At 47.2% G+C, this 15625-nt stretch overlaps 1 protein-coding gene across 1 annotated transcript in view; it reads left to right on the top strand.

Annotated features, from left to right (window-relative positions):
• Nucleotides 1-230: 230 nt before the first annotated feature.
• Nucleotides 231-15625, top strand: part of SPACA1 (sperm acrosome associated 1) — a gene marked incomplete at its 5' end in the record, with an annotated part of 99772 nt that continues 84377 nt past the window's right edge. Inside the window, one exon of the mRNA XM_030195177.1 lies at nucleotides 231-306. Within this exon, the coding sequence (XP_030051037.1) occupies nucleotides 231-306 (76 nt within the window). The remainder of the gene's footprint in view (nucleotides 307-15625) is intronic.

The following is a 15625-nucleotide window of genomic DNA, read 5'->3' as shown; positions in this document are numbered from 1 at the left end:
GACTCCGAGGGGGGAGGGGACAGAGAGCACAGGGGACAGACATCACAGGGGAATGGAGAGAGGGCAGAAGGCAGGGACACACACACTCCCACATGCACACAGAAGAAAACCTTGCTAGCCCCCGTTTCATTTGCATCAGAAACGGGGCTTTTTTACTAGTTTACAATAAAAGCTTAAGTTTGTTCATAATCCTCCCAGAGTGTCATGTGGTTCCTGGACTGGAGAGCTGAAGGGACCCCGAATTAGATGATTGTCTCTCAAATATTAGGTGTTACTATCTCAGGTCCTCTGTCTTTGGATTCTCAGGTAAATTTGCTTATTTAGAAATCGTTTTTATTGATGAGAAAACTCAGAAGGATAAGTAATTGTTTTGATTTTCATGCTTTTAGTTTGACTGTACAAAGTTTGTCGTTATCCAGCTTGGATTATTGCAATGTTATTTATGCTGGCTGTCGTAAAGGTCTTTTGAGGAAGATTCAGACATGTTTGATTTTTTTTTTCTGCCCACAAATATGACAGAGTTTCTCCACTGCCGAGGGAGCTCCACTAGTTACCAGTGGAGGCCCGAATCATTTTAAAGTCTATACTATAGTACACAAAATTCTTCTCCTTCGAGATAACTTTTTACTTCATTTTCCTAGTCCAGCTAAACTGAAAAGTTTAGCTGGAGGAGTGGCCTAGTGGTTAGGGTGGTAGACGTTGGTCCTGAGGAACTGAGTTGGATTCCCACTTCAGGCACAGGCAGCTCCTTGTGACTCTGGGCAAGTCACTTAATCCTCTATTGCCCCATGTAAGCCACATTGAGCCTGCCATGAGTGGGGAAGCGCAGGGTACAAATGTAACAAAAATAAAATAGATACTATTGGAGATTCTACATGGAATGTTGCTATTCCACTAGCAACATTCCAACATTCCATGTAGAAGGCTGTGCAGGCTTCTGTTTCTGTGAGTCTGACGTCCTGCACGTACGAGCAGGACGTCAGACTCACAGAAACAGAAGCCTGCGCGGCCTTCTACATGGAATGTTGGAATGTTGCTAGTGGAATAGCAACATTCCATGTAGAATCTCACAAAGTAGCAACAGTGGAGGAGTGGCCTAGTGGTTAGGGTGGTGGACTCTGCTCCTGAGGAACTGAGTTTATTTCCCAGTTCAGGCACAGGCAGCTCCTTGTGACTCTGGGCAAGTCACTTAACCCTCCATTGCCCCATGTAAGCTGCATTGAGCCTGCCATGAGTGGGAAAGTGTGGGGGTACAAATATAACAAAAAATAAATAAAAAACATTTATTTGGCAAATCTTTAGTTCCTGTGCAATTAAGAAAAATGCAAGGTTTTGCTATTTTTTTCAAAAAGCTTTGAAAACTGTTCTTTTAAAGAAGTTAGACTGTGCTGCTTTTTTTAAAAAATGCAATTGTTTGACTATTTATGAATTTGCAGGATTTGCCTGTTTCTTCTTCTTGTGATCTGTGCTGCACTCTTACGGGTGTTTGCGGAATGTAAGAAGTAAAGTAAAGCAAACCCCAAACTAATATTCCGGATCATTTCCATCCCCAGCTCGACCAGGAGGATGTTGGAAGTGTGTGTGGGCAAGCAGCCTGAGAGTGAGTTGATGCTGTGAGTTCAAGCAGCGAGAGAGAGATAACTCCCCCCGTTGGCCCCGGTCCGGCGGTAACCTGGGTGAGTCCCAGGTTACAACTGCATCTCCCATGTATGCCAAGGATATCTCAAAATGCACCAGTCAAAACTAAACTAAACTAAACTAAACTTAAAAACAAAACAAAACTTTTATACTACAAGAACCTTAGCAGTTCAGTGTGGTTTGCAAATAGTAAGAAGCCAGGCATACCTGGGAACTAATAATCAAGTCAACTAATTAAAAAAATAAAATAAAACCAGCTGTAGGACATGTCATATTATTTTTTATTACATTTGTACCCCACACTTTCCCACTCATGGCAGGCTCAATGCAGCTGACATGGGGCAATGGAGGGTTAAGTGACTTGCCCAGAGTCACAAGGAGCTGCCTGTGCCTGAAGTGGGAATTGAACTCAGTTCCTCAGGACCAAAGTCCACCACTCGGCCACTCCTCCACTCCCTACATTTGCCGTCTCAATACTAATATTTCTCAAATAACCACGGTTTTAGTGATTTTCTAAATCGTGAGAGATCGTCTAGAGATCTAAGAATTACAGGAAGATAATTCTAAAACTTTACTCCTGTAAAAGAAAATGAGGACTGAAATATTCTTTAATATTTAACAAATCGAGGGGCCCTTTTACAAAGGCGCACTGAAAAATGGCCTGTGGTAGTGTAGACACGTGTTTTTGGCACGCTGAGAATCATTTTTCAGTGCACCTCTTAAAAATGCCTTTTAAATCTTTTTGCCAAACATGGCCGAGCAGCAAAATGAAAATTGCCGCCCGTCCATTTTGGGCCTGAGACCCAGTGGTAAAGTTTCACGTGGTAACTGGGCGGTAATGACCTACGCGCGTCCAAAAATAAAAATTATTTTTCAGACGCGGGTATCGGGCGCACACCAAAAATGAAATTACCGTAAGATCCACGTGGTAGCCAGGCGGTAACTCCATTTTGGTGCATGTTGGGCGCATGTAGATGCTTACACGGCTTAGTAAAAGGGCCCCCTAAAGTCACAAAAACACACATTAAAAAATGTGCCTAGTAGGATCCACTTCCTTGCAAAGACACGTACCTATCACTGACACCCTTTAAGAATGGCCCAACATAAACAAGGCATACTGTCACATCAGCCATACACAAACTCACTCTGGCTGAGGGTCGTCTATAGGATTTGGCCATGCTCTTCTTTCTTCCTAGGTTACACTGGATAAAGGTTTCAGCCCATATGCCTCAATTCTTAGGAACAGGAAGAATTAGAGGTTACAGAGGATGGGCAGACTAGATGGGTCATATGGCCTTTATCTGCCGTCATCTATATTAATAATTCTCACCTCCAATTCTGAAGCTCACAGTGTGGCATGGAACCACTGAAGCCCTGCACTGCTGTACCCTGTCAGCACCACTCACTCTCACTCATACACCCGCCCTCAGCCACGTCCCCAGCCACGCCCCTTCCGGACATAATTCCCTACCTCAACGTTCTATTGAGGCCCCAAGCTCCAGCCACTTCCGTGAAGGGTTCGTGGATTCATGGTGGTGAAGCCTCTCCATGGTGGTGACGCCCTCGCGTCCAACATTATGACGTCACTGCCAGAGCGATTTTCAAGATGGCGCCGAACAGGAACGTGAGGATGTCGCTGACGTCGCGATTTTCTCCATTGCGAATGGCACCGAACAGGAATGTCAGGACGCTACGCCCACACCGATTTTCACCAACGCGACGAAACGAAGATGGCGCCCAACACCGGCGCAACACAAATGCACAAAACCGCTTCGGGGGCGACGCAGCCAGCCACACACACTGAACGTCGGACGGTGCGAAGGACGGATGACAACGCGGATGCAACACCTCACAGGTTTCCTCTTCTGTCCCTGTATGCCGATGACGGGAGAGGGAGGGGGAGGGGAAGGGAACCTTGCTAGCACCCGTTTCATTTCTTAAAGAAACGGGCATTTATTGCTAGTGTTTCTATGTTTCTAAGGTCAGTAACCTTGGGTGCAGCCCTATTAGTGAGCATTCAATGTAAGACGATGTCATAGCAGGGTTTAGAAAGGGTTTGAACAGGTTCCAGGAGCAAATATCCATAAACAAGGATTAGTGTAAACCTGGGAAAGCCACTGCTTATCCATGGGAGTGAGCAACAAGGAAGTGCATCTACTCTTTGAGATCCACCGACCCAGCTTGTCTACTGTCAGAGACAGGATATTGGGATCGATCGACCTTCAGTCTGATACAGCACGGCACAACTTTTTTCTTTTGTTCTTAAAAGCTTTTTTTGAAATCTGATTAAACCATATTCAGCATGTGTCCCCTGCTCTAATTAATTACTTTCCCATTAAGGAAATTGATCAGACTTGTTTGGCATGATTTCTCTCTGGTAAGAAGAAATATGTGGTCTGAATTCTTTAACCCAGTGAATTAAAAATACTCCATTATTCTTACCTTTACATAGTCCTGTAACCGAAAATACATAAAGTGGCTAAAGAAATATACAAATATAGAAAAATAAAAAATTGCTCACTTACGACTCCTTTTACAAAGCGGCAGTACCAATTAGCGGGCGTTGAATGCATGGGAATTGAATGGGCTTAAATCCCACCCCCCCTCAATTTTCAGAAATGACAGAGGTAGATCATCTTATAAACTAACTAGTAAAAAAGGCCCATTTCTGTATGTAATGAAACGGGCGCTAGCAAGGTTTTCCTCGGAGTGTGTATGTATAAGAGAGTGCGTGTGAGAGTGACTGTGTGAGAGAGAGAGAGTGAATGTGCGAGTGTGTGTGTGACAAAGAGAGTGTGTGCCAGGGTCCCCCTCCCTCTGAGTATCAGGGTTGTCCTCCTCCCTTTGAGTGTCAGGGTTGTCCCCCTCCCTCCCAGTTTCAGGGTCTCCTTCCCTCCCAGTTTCAGGCCCCCTCCATTTCCGGCCACTGCTGCTTCTCCTGTTGAGCAGCAGTGGCCACTACAAAAACAAAACAACCGAAGGAAGGCAGGCACAGCTGTGACAGTGAAAAGAGATGCTCCCATTGCTCTGCAAGTGACTTCTAAATGCAGGGCTGATGGGAGAAGGGGGCTGGGGGCAGATGGGAGATGGGCACTGAGGCTAGAGTTGGGGGCTGAAAAGGGGGCAAGTGGGAGATGGGCACTGAGGCTAGAGCTGGAGGCTGAAAAGGGAGGCACCAGGTGGGAGAAGGGGGCTGAAGAGGAGGGAGGGGTGGCAGGTGGGAGAAGGGAGCTGGGAGCTGAAAACTGGGGGGACAGGTGAGATAAGGGGACTGGAGCTGAAATGGGGTGTGCACTTGCACAAAGTGGGAGAAGGAAAGTGAGGCTTTAGCTGGGGGGCTAGAAAGGGGGCTGGAACTAGAGCTGGGGGGATGTGGCAGAAGAAGGCAAAAGCTGGACCTGGGAACTGAAAAAAGCAGTGGGTAGAAGAAGAGGGTTGGGGCTTGGAAATGACTCTGATTTAGGGGCTAGGAGAAAGTGGCTGGGACTACAATATGACTCTGATTTAGGGGCTAGGAGATAGTAGCTGGGGATCGCAAAAGGGGGCTGATGCTAGGGGCAGATGTGAGAAGAGGCTGATGCTAGGGCAGTGAGAAAGGGGGCTTGGCTAAAAGACTAGGGGAGGGAGAAAGATCTGATGATAGGCATGAGTGAAGGGGTCTGGGGTATGACAAAGGCAGGGCTTTTTTTGAGGGGGTACTTGGGGGTACTGAGTACCGGCACCTTTTCCATTGACTGCTAAAATTGACCCATGGACCCCATGTTTTCATGAAGGAGCTCAGACTATACACACCAATTCTGCCTTGTCATAGATTCTGTGACCGGTTGCAGAGGGACTGGCTATTGTGGGATGAGTCCCTTAGTGATCACCCCACCCCTGAAGGGTGGCCTAGCATTTGAGTACCGGCACCTTTTTTGCTAGAAAAAACGCACTGGACAAAGGGCAGATGGAATGTAAGGGTTTGGAGCTTATGCAGGGGATTGGAGAAGGAAGAGGATAACACATACAGTATGTGGGAGGGGAGAAGCAGTGGCGTACCAAGGGGGGGGGGCGGTGGGGGCGGTCCGCCCCGGGTGCATGCCGCTGGGGGGTGCCGCGGCGTGTGCCTGCTCCGAGTTCGTTAAACTTCTTTGCTCGTTCGCTGCAGCTCCCTCTGCCCCGGAACAGGTTACTTCCTGTTCCGGGGTAGAGGGAGCTGTAGCGAACGAGCAAAGAAGTTGGAGCAGGCGCACGCTGTGGCACCCCCCCCCCCCAGCGGCGTGCACCCGGGGGGGGGGGGTCATTTCGCCGGGGGGGGGGGGGGGAGGTGTAATTTAGTGTGGGGGGGGGGGGGCGCGCTGCACCCGGGGAGGGGGGCGCATCGGCGCTCCGCCCCGGGTGACATCCAGGCAAGGAACGCCACTGGGGAGAAGCAAGGGTATATGCAAGAAAGGTGAAGATAGAGGGACAGAGGGATGGGTAATGGAGATAAGGTGATGGAAAGACAGGGCACATAAATACTGGAGAAGGAGGTAGGTGAATAGATGCTAGAGAAAGGGAGAAAACACAGACGCAAAGGATAATGGAGAAAGGGGAAAAACTGAGAGGGTTGTAAAGATGGTGAGGGACAAATGAAGGGGATAAATGTTTGAAGGAGGTGAGAAAGGGTAGAAATAGGGAAGGAGACATGGGAGCCTGAATAAGGAGATAAGACATAAAGGGACTGTTTCTGGAGAGGGGGTGAATGACAAGGAGCCGGGGTGGTGCTCAGTGGTGTCTAGTTCATTGCAGGTTCTGGTATCATCCACAAGGAGGCAAACCTTACTGGACAACCCTTCAGCAACATTGCATACAAAAATGTTAAAAAGAACCGGTCCTCTAGACTCACCTAACTATCCTTTCAGTTGGAGAACAGCTTATTTTCAACTCTTTCATATGTTTCTCTGTCTACCTTAGCAACCTCCATCCTGTAACCCAACATGATAAGGATCATATAAAGCCCTCCTCCCCATTCCATGCTTACCCACAAGGCACAGCGGTCCATTCTATAGTAGTACTATAAACATCTTTTGTGCAGCGGATCTGTGATTATAATTTGGAACCAATATCTGGTGGTCAAGTCCTGTTTACACTGAATACCTAGCATTCTGTTGGATAAGTTTTTAGCTTGGGTAGAGCTCTGTGAGTACAACAGAAAAACATAGCATGCGCTGTTGATGTTTCATTCATTGAAAAATGCAAGCGCAATTCTAGACAAATCGTTTTGGGGTCCTTTTACTAAGCTGCGCTAAAAGGTGACCTGAACTATGACTGGTGCATGGGTTTCCCCGTGTGTTGAGGACACTTTTAGCACGGCTGTAAAATGGCCGCATTTCCTACTCCCCCCCCCCATTAATGGCCAGACGCTAATTTCCCAATTAGCGTCTGGCCATTAGTGTGCGAGCCCTTACCCACACCTACTCTGCAGGCAGGATGGACTCACATGCTAACCATGCACTAACCAATTAGTGCTGGGCATCTATCTATCTATTTATCTATCTATCTACTTATCATTTCTATAGCGCTACAAGGCATACGCAGCGCTGTACATCATACACAGAAGACAGTCCCTGCTCAAAGAGCTTACAATCTAGATAAGACAGGTAAACAGACAGAACAATTAAGGGTAAGGGAATAAAGAGGTGAGGATAAAGGACAGGGTAAGTGAGTTAGGAGTCAAAAGCAGTGGTAAAGAGGAGGGATTTGAGTTTGGACTTGAAAACGGCTAAATACGGGGCTAGACGTAGAGGCTCGGGAACACTATTCCAGGCGTGAGGTGCAGCGAGATAAAAGGAACGGAGTCTTGAATTAGCGGTAGAGGAGAAAGGGACGATAAGAGAGATTTATCTACAGAACGGAGTACTCGAGGGGGAACGTAGGGGGAGACAAAAGTGGAGAGGTCCTGGGGAGCGGCAGAGTGAATGCACTTATAGGTCATGTCTACTTTCTCCCCCCCCCCCCAATCATACCCCCAGCATGGGAAGTGTGTTCAGATGCCGCGCTCTGCGGTACTGTATTTTCCCGCATGCTAAGCACGTGTTAATTAAAGGACCCCCTTTGTCAGATTGCAAATATATCACATTCAAAGTACATATTTGGAGGGCAACTTCTACAAATGTCATTCTGGAGCTTGTTTTCTCTTGTCTCGATTCTGATAATGACTCTGCTCCAATGACATCTCGGTTGGCAGCATGATAAGATGCCAGATATTGCAGAGGCATCTGGCATTTATCTCTGCACCTGTAAGCACACTGCACTTTACCCCAGAACTGCTGCAAATTTCATTTTGATGCTTGTTATCTCTGTCCTATTCTATCAAGACCGTGATGTTGACTCTGCCCTGATGACCTCACTATCAGTGATCTGATAAAGATGCAGACAGCACAGAAATGTCCTGCATTTTTCTCTTCACCTGAGAATTGCTGAAACGTTTACCCTGAGGGCTGTATTTTCTGCTCTGTTCTGTTGAGACTCTGATACTCACCTTCTCTTTATGTGGCCCTAAATGTATTGACTTATAACTACTACTACTATTTAACATTTCTAAAGCGCTACCAGGGTTGCGCAGCGCTGTACAATTAACAAAGAAGGACAGTCCCTGCTCAAAGGAGCTTACAATCTAAAGGACAAAAAGTGCAGTCAATCAAATTGGGGGCAGTCTAAATTTCCTGGATAGAGGTACAATGGTTAGGTGCCGAAAGCGACATTGAAGAGGTGGGCTTTGAGCAAGGATTTGAAGATGGGCAGGGAGGGGGCTTGGCGTATGGGCTCAGGGAGTTTATTCCAAGCATAGGGTGAGGCGAGGCAGAAAGGGCGGAGTCTGGAGTTGGCGGTGGTGGAGAAGGGTACTAAGAGGAGGGATTTGTCCTGTGAGCGGAGGTTACGGGAAGGAGCACACCACCCGAACTCTCATCCACTCTCTCATTACCTCTCGCCTTGACTACTGCAACCTACTCCTCACCGGCCTCCCACTTAGCCATCTATCCCCCCTTCAGTCCATTCAGAACTCTGCCGCACGTCTTATCTTCCGCCTTAACCGATATACTCATATCACCCCTCTCCTCAAGTCACTTCACTGGCTTCTGATCAGATACCGAATACAGTTCAAGCTTCTCCTATTCACCTACAAATGCACTCGATCTGCAGCCCCTCCTTACCTCTCTACCCTCATCTCCCCTTACGTCCCTAACCGTAACCTCCGCTCTCAAGACAAATCCCTCCTTTCAGTACCCTTCTCCACCACCGCCAAATCTAGGCTTCACCCTTTCTGCCTCGCCTCACCCCATGCTTGGAACAAACTCCCTGAGCCCATACACCGGGCCCCCTCCCTACCCATCTTCAAATCATTGCTCAAAGCCCACCTCTTCAATGTCGCCTTCGGCACCTAATCACTTCATCTCTTCTCAGGAAATCTCATCTACCCCAACTTGACATTTCGTCTTTTAGATTGTAAGCTCTTCTGAGCAGGGACCGTCCTTATTTGTTGATTTGTACAGTGCTGCGTAACCCTAGTAGTGCTCTAGAAATGTTAAGTAGTAGTAGTAGTAGGGTAGAGAGGTAGTGAGGAGCTGCAGATTGAGTGCATTTGTAGGTTAGTAGGAGAAGCTTGAACTGTATGCGGTACCTGATCGGAAGCCAGTGAAGTGACTTGAGGAGAGGGGTGATATGAGCATATCGGTCTAGGCGGAAGATAAGATGCGCAGCAGAGTTCTGAACGGATTATAAGGGGATTTCCCCCTACAAAGCAAGAGGGCTATTGAAGAAAATACATTGATTTCACAAGGTGGGTTGTGGGTGGAAAACGGCAGGTATAGAGTGGATCACTGTGCTCGGTGGGTAAGCAGGGAACGGGGAGAGGGGCTTTATTTGCTGTGTGTCCCATCCATAACTATGATCCTTATCGTGTTGGGTTGCAGAATGGAGGGTGGCAAAGGGTTAAGGTAGAGAAACATATGAAAGAGTTGAAGATAAATTGTTCTCCAACTTCAAGTATAGTTTGGTGAGTTTAGAAGACCAGTTCTTTTTAACATTTTTTGTATGCGATATTGCTGAAGGGCTGTCTAGTGAGGTTTGCCTCCTTGCGGATGATACCAAAATCCGTGATAAGACACCACCGAAAGTGTGGATAACATGAGGAAGTACTTAACGAAGCTAGAAGAAAGGTCTGGAATTTTGCAGCTTAGATTTAATGCTAAAAAATGCAGGGCAACGCATTTGGGCTGCAAAAAGCCAAGGGGCCAGTATAGTTTAGGGGTGAAGAACTTTTGGGCACGAAAGAGGAGAGAGACTTGGGTGTGATCGTATGTGATGATCTTAAGGTGGCCAAACAAGTAGAAAAGGCAACGGTGAAAGGTAGAAAGATGCTTGGGTGCATAGGGAGAGGAATGGCCAGCAGGAAAAAGGAGTTTCAGTTCTCAACTAAAGTCATTACTCCATATTGACCCCCTGTGAACAGTTAGCCAATGTAATTTAAGAAGTAATGGATTAACTCTGTTTTATCTTTGAGCATGATAGATCAACCTGGCAGCTGTACTCTGTAAAAGTTAAAGTTTATTATGGGAGAATATTGAGATTTTTAAATACAGAACAGTGATGATCGGACCCCTCCTGACCCCCTCTAATCTTTAAAACTCCCAGTGGTCCAGCGTACCCTAACCCCCCCTAGAATTTTTAAAACTCCCTAGTGGTCCAGTGTCCCCTGACCCCCCCTAAACTTTAAAACTCCCTAGTGGTCCAGCAGACCCCCACCTGACCCCCCCGTGCCCCCTGCAGCCCCTGGAACCAACAAATCCTGGGGCCTTCTCAAGAGGCCCCCCCCAACTCAAAAAACTCCATAGTGATCTATTGACCCCCCCCCCCCACCTCTCCCCTCCACATATCTTATAAGAGTTGGAGGCAGGAGGGCAGGAACAATGCCTGCCCTACGCCCTCCTGCTTCTGGACCTCTTCTCAAAAAGGTGGTGCCCAGCCTTGCCCAGTGTATCCTGGGATGCACTGGGAGGGGCTAAGCACCATATAAGGTTTATTTACACTGGGCAAGGGCTGGGCACCACCTTTTTGAGAAGAGGTCCAGAAGCAGGAGGGCGTAGGCATTGTTCCTGCCCTCCGGCCTCCAACTCTTACAAGGTATAAGGAGAGGAGGGGAGGAGTGGGGTAAGGAGAGGAGGGGAGGGGTGGGGGCCACTAGACCACCACAGAGTTTTTTTGAGTTGAGGAGCTTGAGAGATGGTCCACTGGACCACCAGGAATTTTTTGGTTCCAGAAGGGCCCAGGAGGGGGGGCTGGGGGGGTCATGGGGGTCAGAAGGATCCACCAGGGAGGTTTTAAAGGTTTTTTTTTTGGGGGGGGGGGGGTCGGGGTCCAAAGGACCTCAAGGAGGTTTTAAATGCTGGGGGGAAGGGGGTTGAGAGGGGGTCCACTGGACCACCAGGGATACCATGCAAAACTTAACAACAACTGCAGACCTGCTAAGTTTTGCATGTTAAAGTTAGACACTCGGTTCACAGAAATGTCTGTGTATTGGTTGGAATGTTAATACATAGTAACATAGTAGATGACGGCAGAAAAAGACCTGCACGGTCCATCCAGTCTGCCCAACAAGATAAATTCATATGTGCTACTTTTTATTTGTACCTGTCCTCTTCAGGGCACAGACCGTATAAGTCTGCCCAGCACTATTCCTGCCTCCCAACCACCAGCCCCGCCTCCCACTACCGGCTCTGCTATCCAATCTCGGTTAAGCTCCTTAGGATTCATTCCTTCTGAACAGGATTCCTTTATGTTTATCCCACGCATGTTTGAATTCCGTTACTGTGGGGATTTCCTAAAAACTCTGGCCAGACATGAAGGAATATATTCTGCATTATTGCAGAACCTTTGTGAAAAATAACCGAAACAAAGCCAATAATATGTAGAAGTTGCAGGCACATAGAGCAGATAAAAGGACAGAAATCTAATCATTCCAGTACCAGCTCTAGCCCCCGTTAAAGCCCCAGCCAAAGGCTCTAATTAGCATGCTCAGTTTTTTTTTTGTTACATTTGTACCCCGTGCTTTCCCACTCATGGCAGGCTTAATGCAGCTTACATGGGGCAATGGAGGGTTAAGTGACTTGCCCAGAGTCACAAGGAGCTGCCTGTGCCTGAAGTGGGAATCGAACTCAGTTCCTCAGGACCAAAGTCCACCACCCTAACCACTAGGCCACTCCTCCACTGTTGCTAACATTTGAGATTCTACATGGAATGTTGCTATTCCACTAGCAACATTCCATGTAGAAGTCGGCCCTTGCAGATCACCAATGTGGCCGCGCAGGCTTCTGCTTCTGTGAAACAGAAGCCTGCGCAGCCTTCTACATGGAATGTTGCTAGTGGAATAGCAACATTCCATGTAGAATCTCCAATAGTAGCAACATTCCATGTAGAATCTCCAATAGTATCTATTTTATTTTTGTTACATTTGTACCCCGTGCTTTCCCACTCATGGCAGGCTCAATGCGGCTTACATGGGGCAATGGAGGGTTAAGTGACTTGCCCAGAGTCACAAGGAGCTGCCTGTGCCTGAAGTGGGAATCGAACTGAAGAGCTTGTTGTAACACTTGCATAGGGTTATCTGTAGCTTCAATGTGGAATGGTAAAAGGGACACAGAATCACTTTGTGCATTAGACACTAAATAATGTTGGTTTTAGACTGGCTACAATCAATCTAAAGCCAATGTTGCAAGCATGGTAATCTTTGTGCCCTAAATGAGGTCTCATCAGAGTCTTACACAGGAACAGAATAAAGCCAACTTTTCACCATTACAATAACCTTCCACCCTACAGGTATGTCCTATATTTAGGTACAGTAGGCAGTTTGGTGGTTTTGCTCACAATTTCTACCACAGTTCTACTAGGAAGAGTGGGATTTGAACCTGAATCCCCTTGTTCACAGTCTACCGCACTGACCACTACGCTACTCCTGGGAGCTGCTTGCTGTGTAGTTGGGTATACCCATAAATACTTGATGCTGTCATAGCACCTGGTATCCCTTTCAGTTTCACTTCTTAAGGGGGTGGGAGGGGGACAGCATCAATTGGGGGGGGGGGGGCGGATTATGGATGGGTCAAGCCTTCATCTCTCCAGTGGTCAGTTGGTCAGTCAGAGCACTGTTTTGTAACTTAAACCTGATTGAAACAGGTCTAGATAAAAACATAGTTCTTTTGTATCCTGGACATTTCTTCCTGTTCCATTACCACTGAAAGATGTCCTACTTTTGGGCCGGCCCTAGTCCCGCCCAAATCACACTTCCAACACATCCCCTTGCTGTTTGGACGAACTCAATGAAAAAGGTCCCGATTTTGCCTTTTCAAAAAAATCACGATTTAGATGTTTAATCACATGCAATAGTGTACCAAGGGTGGGGAGGTGAGGGCGGTCTGCTCCGGGTGCAGGCAGCAAGGGGGTGTGCAGAGCAGGCGTGTGGCTGTCGGCTCTGCCCGTCCCCTTCTAACATTACATTCTGTTCTGGGGCAGGGGACCGGCAGAGCCAACAGACACACGCCTGCTCTGCACACCCCCTTGCTGAGATAACGTCTGGTGATGCATTTTGGGGGTGGGGGTGGGTGTGTTATGCTTCGGGAGGGTGATGCACTTCGGGGGGTGATGCGCCGGGGGGGGGGGGGGGGGGGGGTCGGTGTGTGCAGCAGCGACCCGTCCCAGTTGGCAAACAGGCTAGGAATGCTACTGGGCAGATGGACCTTTTTTTGGTTATTTTGAGACGTCTGCTTGGAAAACGAGCTCCATAGATGCCTCAAGTCAAACGGATACGTAAAGCTGCCTTTCCAAAATCTTTTGAAAATAACATACCAGAGTGTTGAACTCATCCAGCACTGATGCAACCCATGTCTGGGTGAAAGATGACCATGTCGTTTTTTTTTTTTAACTTTTATTCCTGTCAGCGATTTTATGTTGTGGTCTATATAATAAATTGTTGAGTTTATCAGTTTTCTGTGACCTGCTTCATTTTTGCTGAAAACACTCTAGAGAAACAGATCTGAAGAGTGGAAGGTTGAACAGCTTAAGTCACAGTGACCTATTTTATTCTGGTCATGATTTTGGGATCAAGAAGGAATCTACTTTTCTAAGGTAATATAATCAGATGAAGCATGATGACTAAACCAAGATAGCAAATATGTGAAGGAGCAAAACAAAAAATAGCAAAGGCCCTCACTCAGAAAATGCAAAAACTTTGAGGAAATAATACAATCTGACTTTAATATGAAAGAGAAATGATTTCTAACATTTCAGCTACGCAATTAAAAAGGTGAAGCAAAATGACAGACTATAATCAGATGATTATATATCTAACCAAATGTACCAAACCAGATATACTACTACTACTAGTTATCATTTCTATGGCGCTACTAGACATACACAGCGCTGTACACTTGAACATGAAGAGACAGTCCCTGCTCGACAGAGCTTACAATCTAATCAGGACAGACAAACAGGACAAATAAAGGATAAGGACAAAGAGTAGCAAGATTCCGGAATCTGGACGAGTAGCAAGATTCTGGAATCCAAAAGACTACTACTACTAGTTATCATTTCTATAGTGCTACTAAACGTACGCAGCGCTGTACACTTGAACATGAAGAGACAGTCCCTGCTCGACAGAGCTTACAATCTAATTAGGCCAGACAAACAGGACAAACAAGAGATAAGGGAATATTAAAGTGAGGATGATAAAATAAGGGTTCTGAACAAGTGAATAAGGGTTAGGAGTTAAAAGCAGCATCAAAAAGGTGGGCTTTTAGCTTAGATTCGAAGATGGCCAGAGATGGAGCTTCACATACTGGCTCAAATTAATGAGCATGGATTGTGAGGTAATCGGCAGTTGGCGTGCGCCCACTGGTCACTGCATGTGTAGCACATGAGCCCTTACCACTAGATCAATGGGTGGCATTAAGGGCTCAGACCTGTTTTGGACACCATGCTCTTTTCCAGTCCCATTTTAAAAAAGTGCCCTTTTTTGCAGACAAGGTAAAAACTGGCCCTGCGCGCCCAATACACGCGCCTACACTACCGCAGATGACGTTTTACCGCAACTTAGTGAAAACTACTACTACTACTACTTGACATTTCTATAGCGCTACTAGGGTTACGCAGAGCTGTACAGTTTAACAAAGAAGAACAGTCCCTGCTCAAAGGAGCTTACAATCTAAAGGACGAAATGTCAAGTTGGGGCAGTCTAGATTTCCTGAATAGAGGTATAGTGGTTAGGTGCTGAAGGCGACATTGAAGAGGTGGGCTTTGAGCAAGGATTTGAAGATGGGCAGGGAGGGGGCCTGGTGTATGGGCTCAGGGAGTTTATTCCAAGCATGGGGTGAGGCAAGGCAGAAAGGGCAGAGCCTGGAGTTGGCGGTGGTGGAGAAGGGTACTGAAAGGAGGGATTTGTCTTGAGAGCGGAGGTTACGGGTAGGAACGTAAGGGGAGATGAGGGTAGAGAGGTAAGGAGGCGCTGCAGATCGAGTGCATTTGTAGGTTAGAAGGAGAAGCTTGAACTGTATGCGGTACCTGATCGGAAGCCAGTGAAGTGATTTGAGGAGAGGGGTGATATGAGTATATCGGTCCAGGCAGAAGATAAGACGTGCAGCAGAGTTCTGAATGGACTGAAGGGGGGATAGGTGGCAAAGTGGGAGGCCAGTGAGGAGTAGGTTGCAGTAGTCAAGGCGAGAGGTAATGAGAGAGTGGATGAGAGTTCGGGTGGTGTGCTCAGAGAGGAAAGGACGAATTTTGCTAACATTGTAGAGGAAGAAGCGACAGGTCTTGGCTATCTCCTGGATATGCGCAGAGAAGGAGAGGGAGGAGTCGAAGATGACTCCAAGGTTGCGGGCAGATGAGACGGGGACGATGAGGGTGTTGTCAACTGAGATAGAGAGTGGAGGGAGAGGAGAAGTGGGTTTGGGTGGGAAGACAATAAGCTCGGTCTTGG

This window comes from Microcaecilia unicolor, chromosome 3 (assembly GCF_901765095.1).
Source record: "Microcaecilia unicolor chromosome 3, aMicUni1.1, whole genome shotgun sequence".
In the NCBI taxonomy this organism is placed as follows: Eukaryota; Metazoa; Chordata; class Amphibia; order Gymnophiona; family Siphonopidae; genus Microcaecilia; species Microcaecilia unicolor.
The sequence above is the reverse complement of the archived record's forward strand: the minus strand, read 5'-3'. Positions and strand labels throughout refer to the sequence as shown.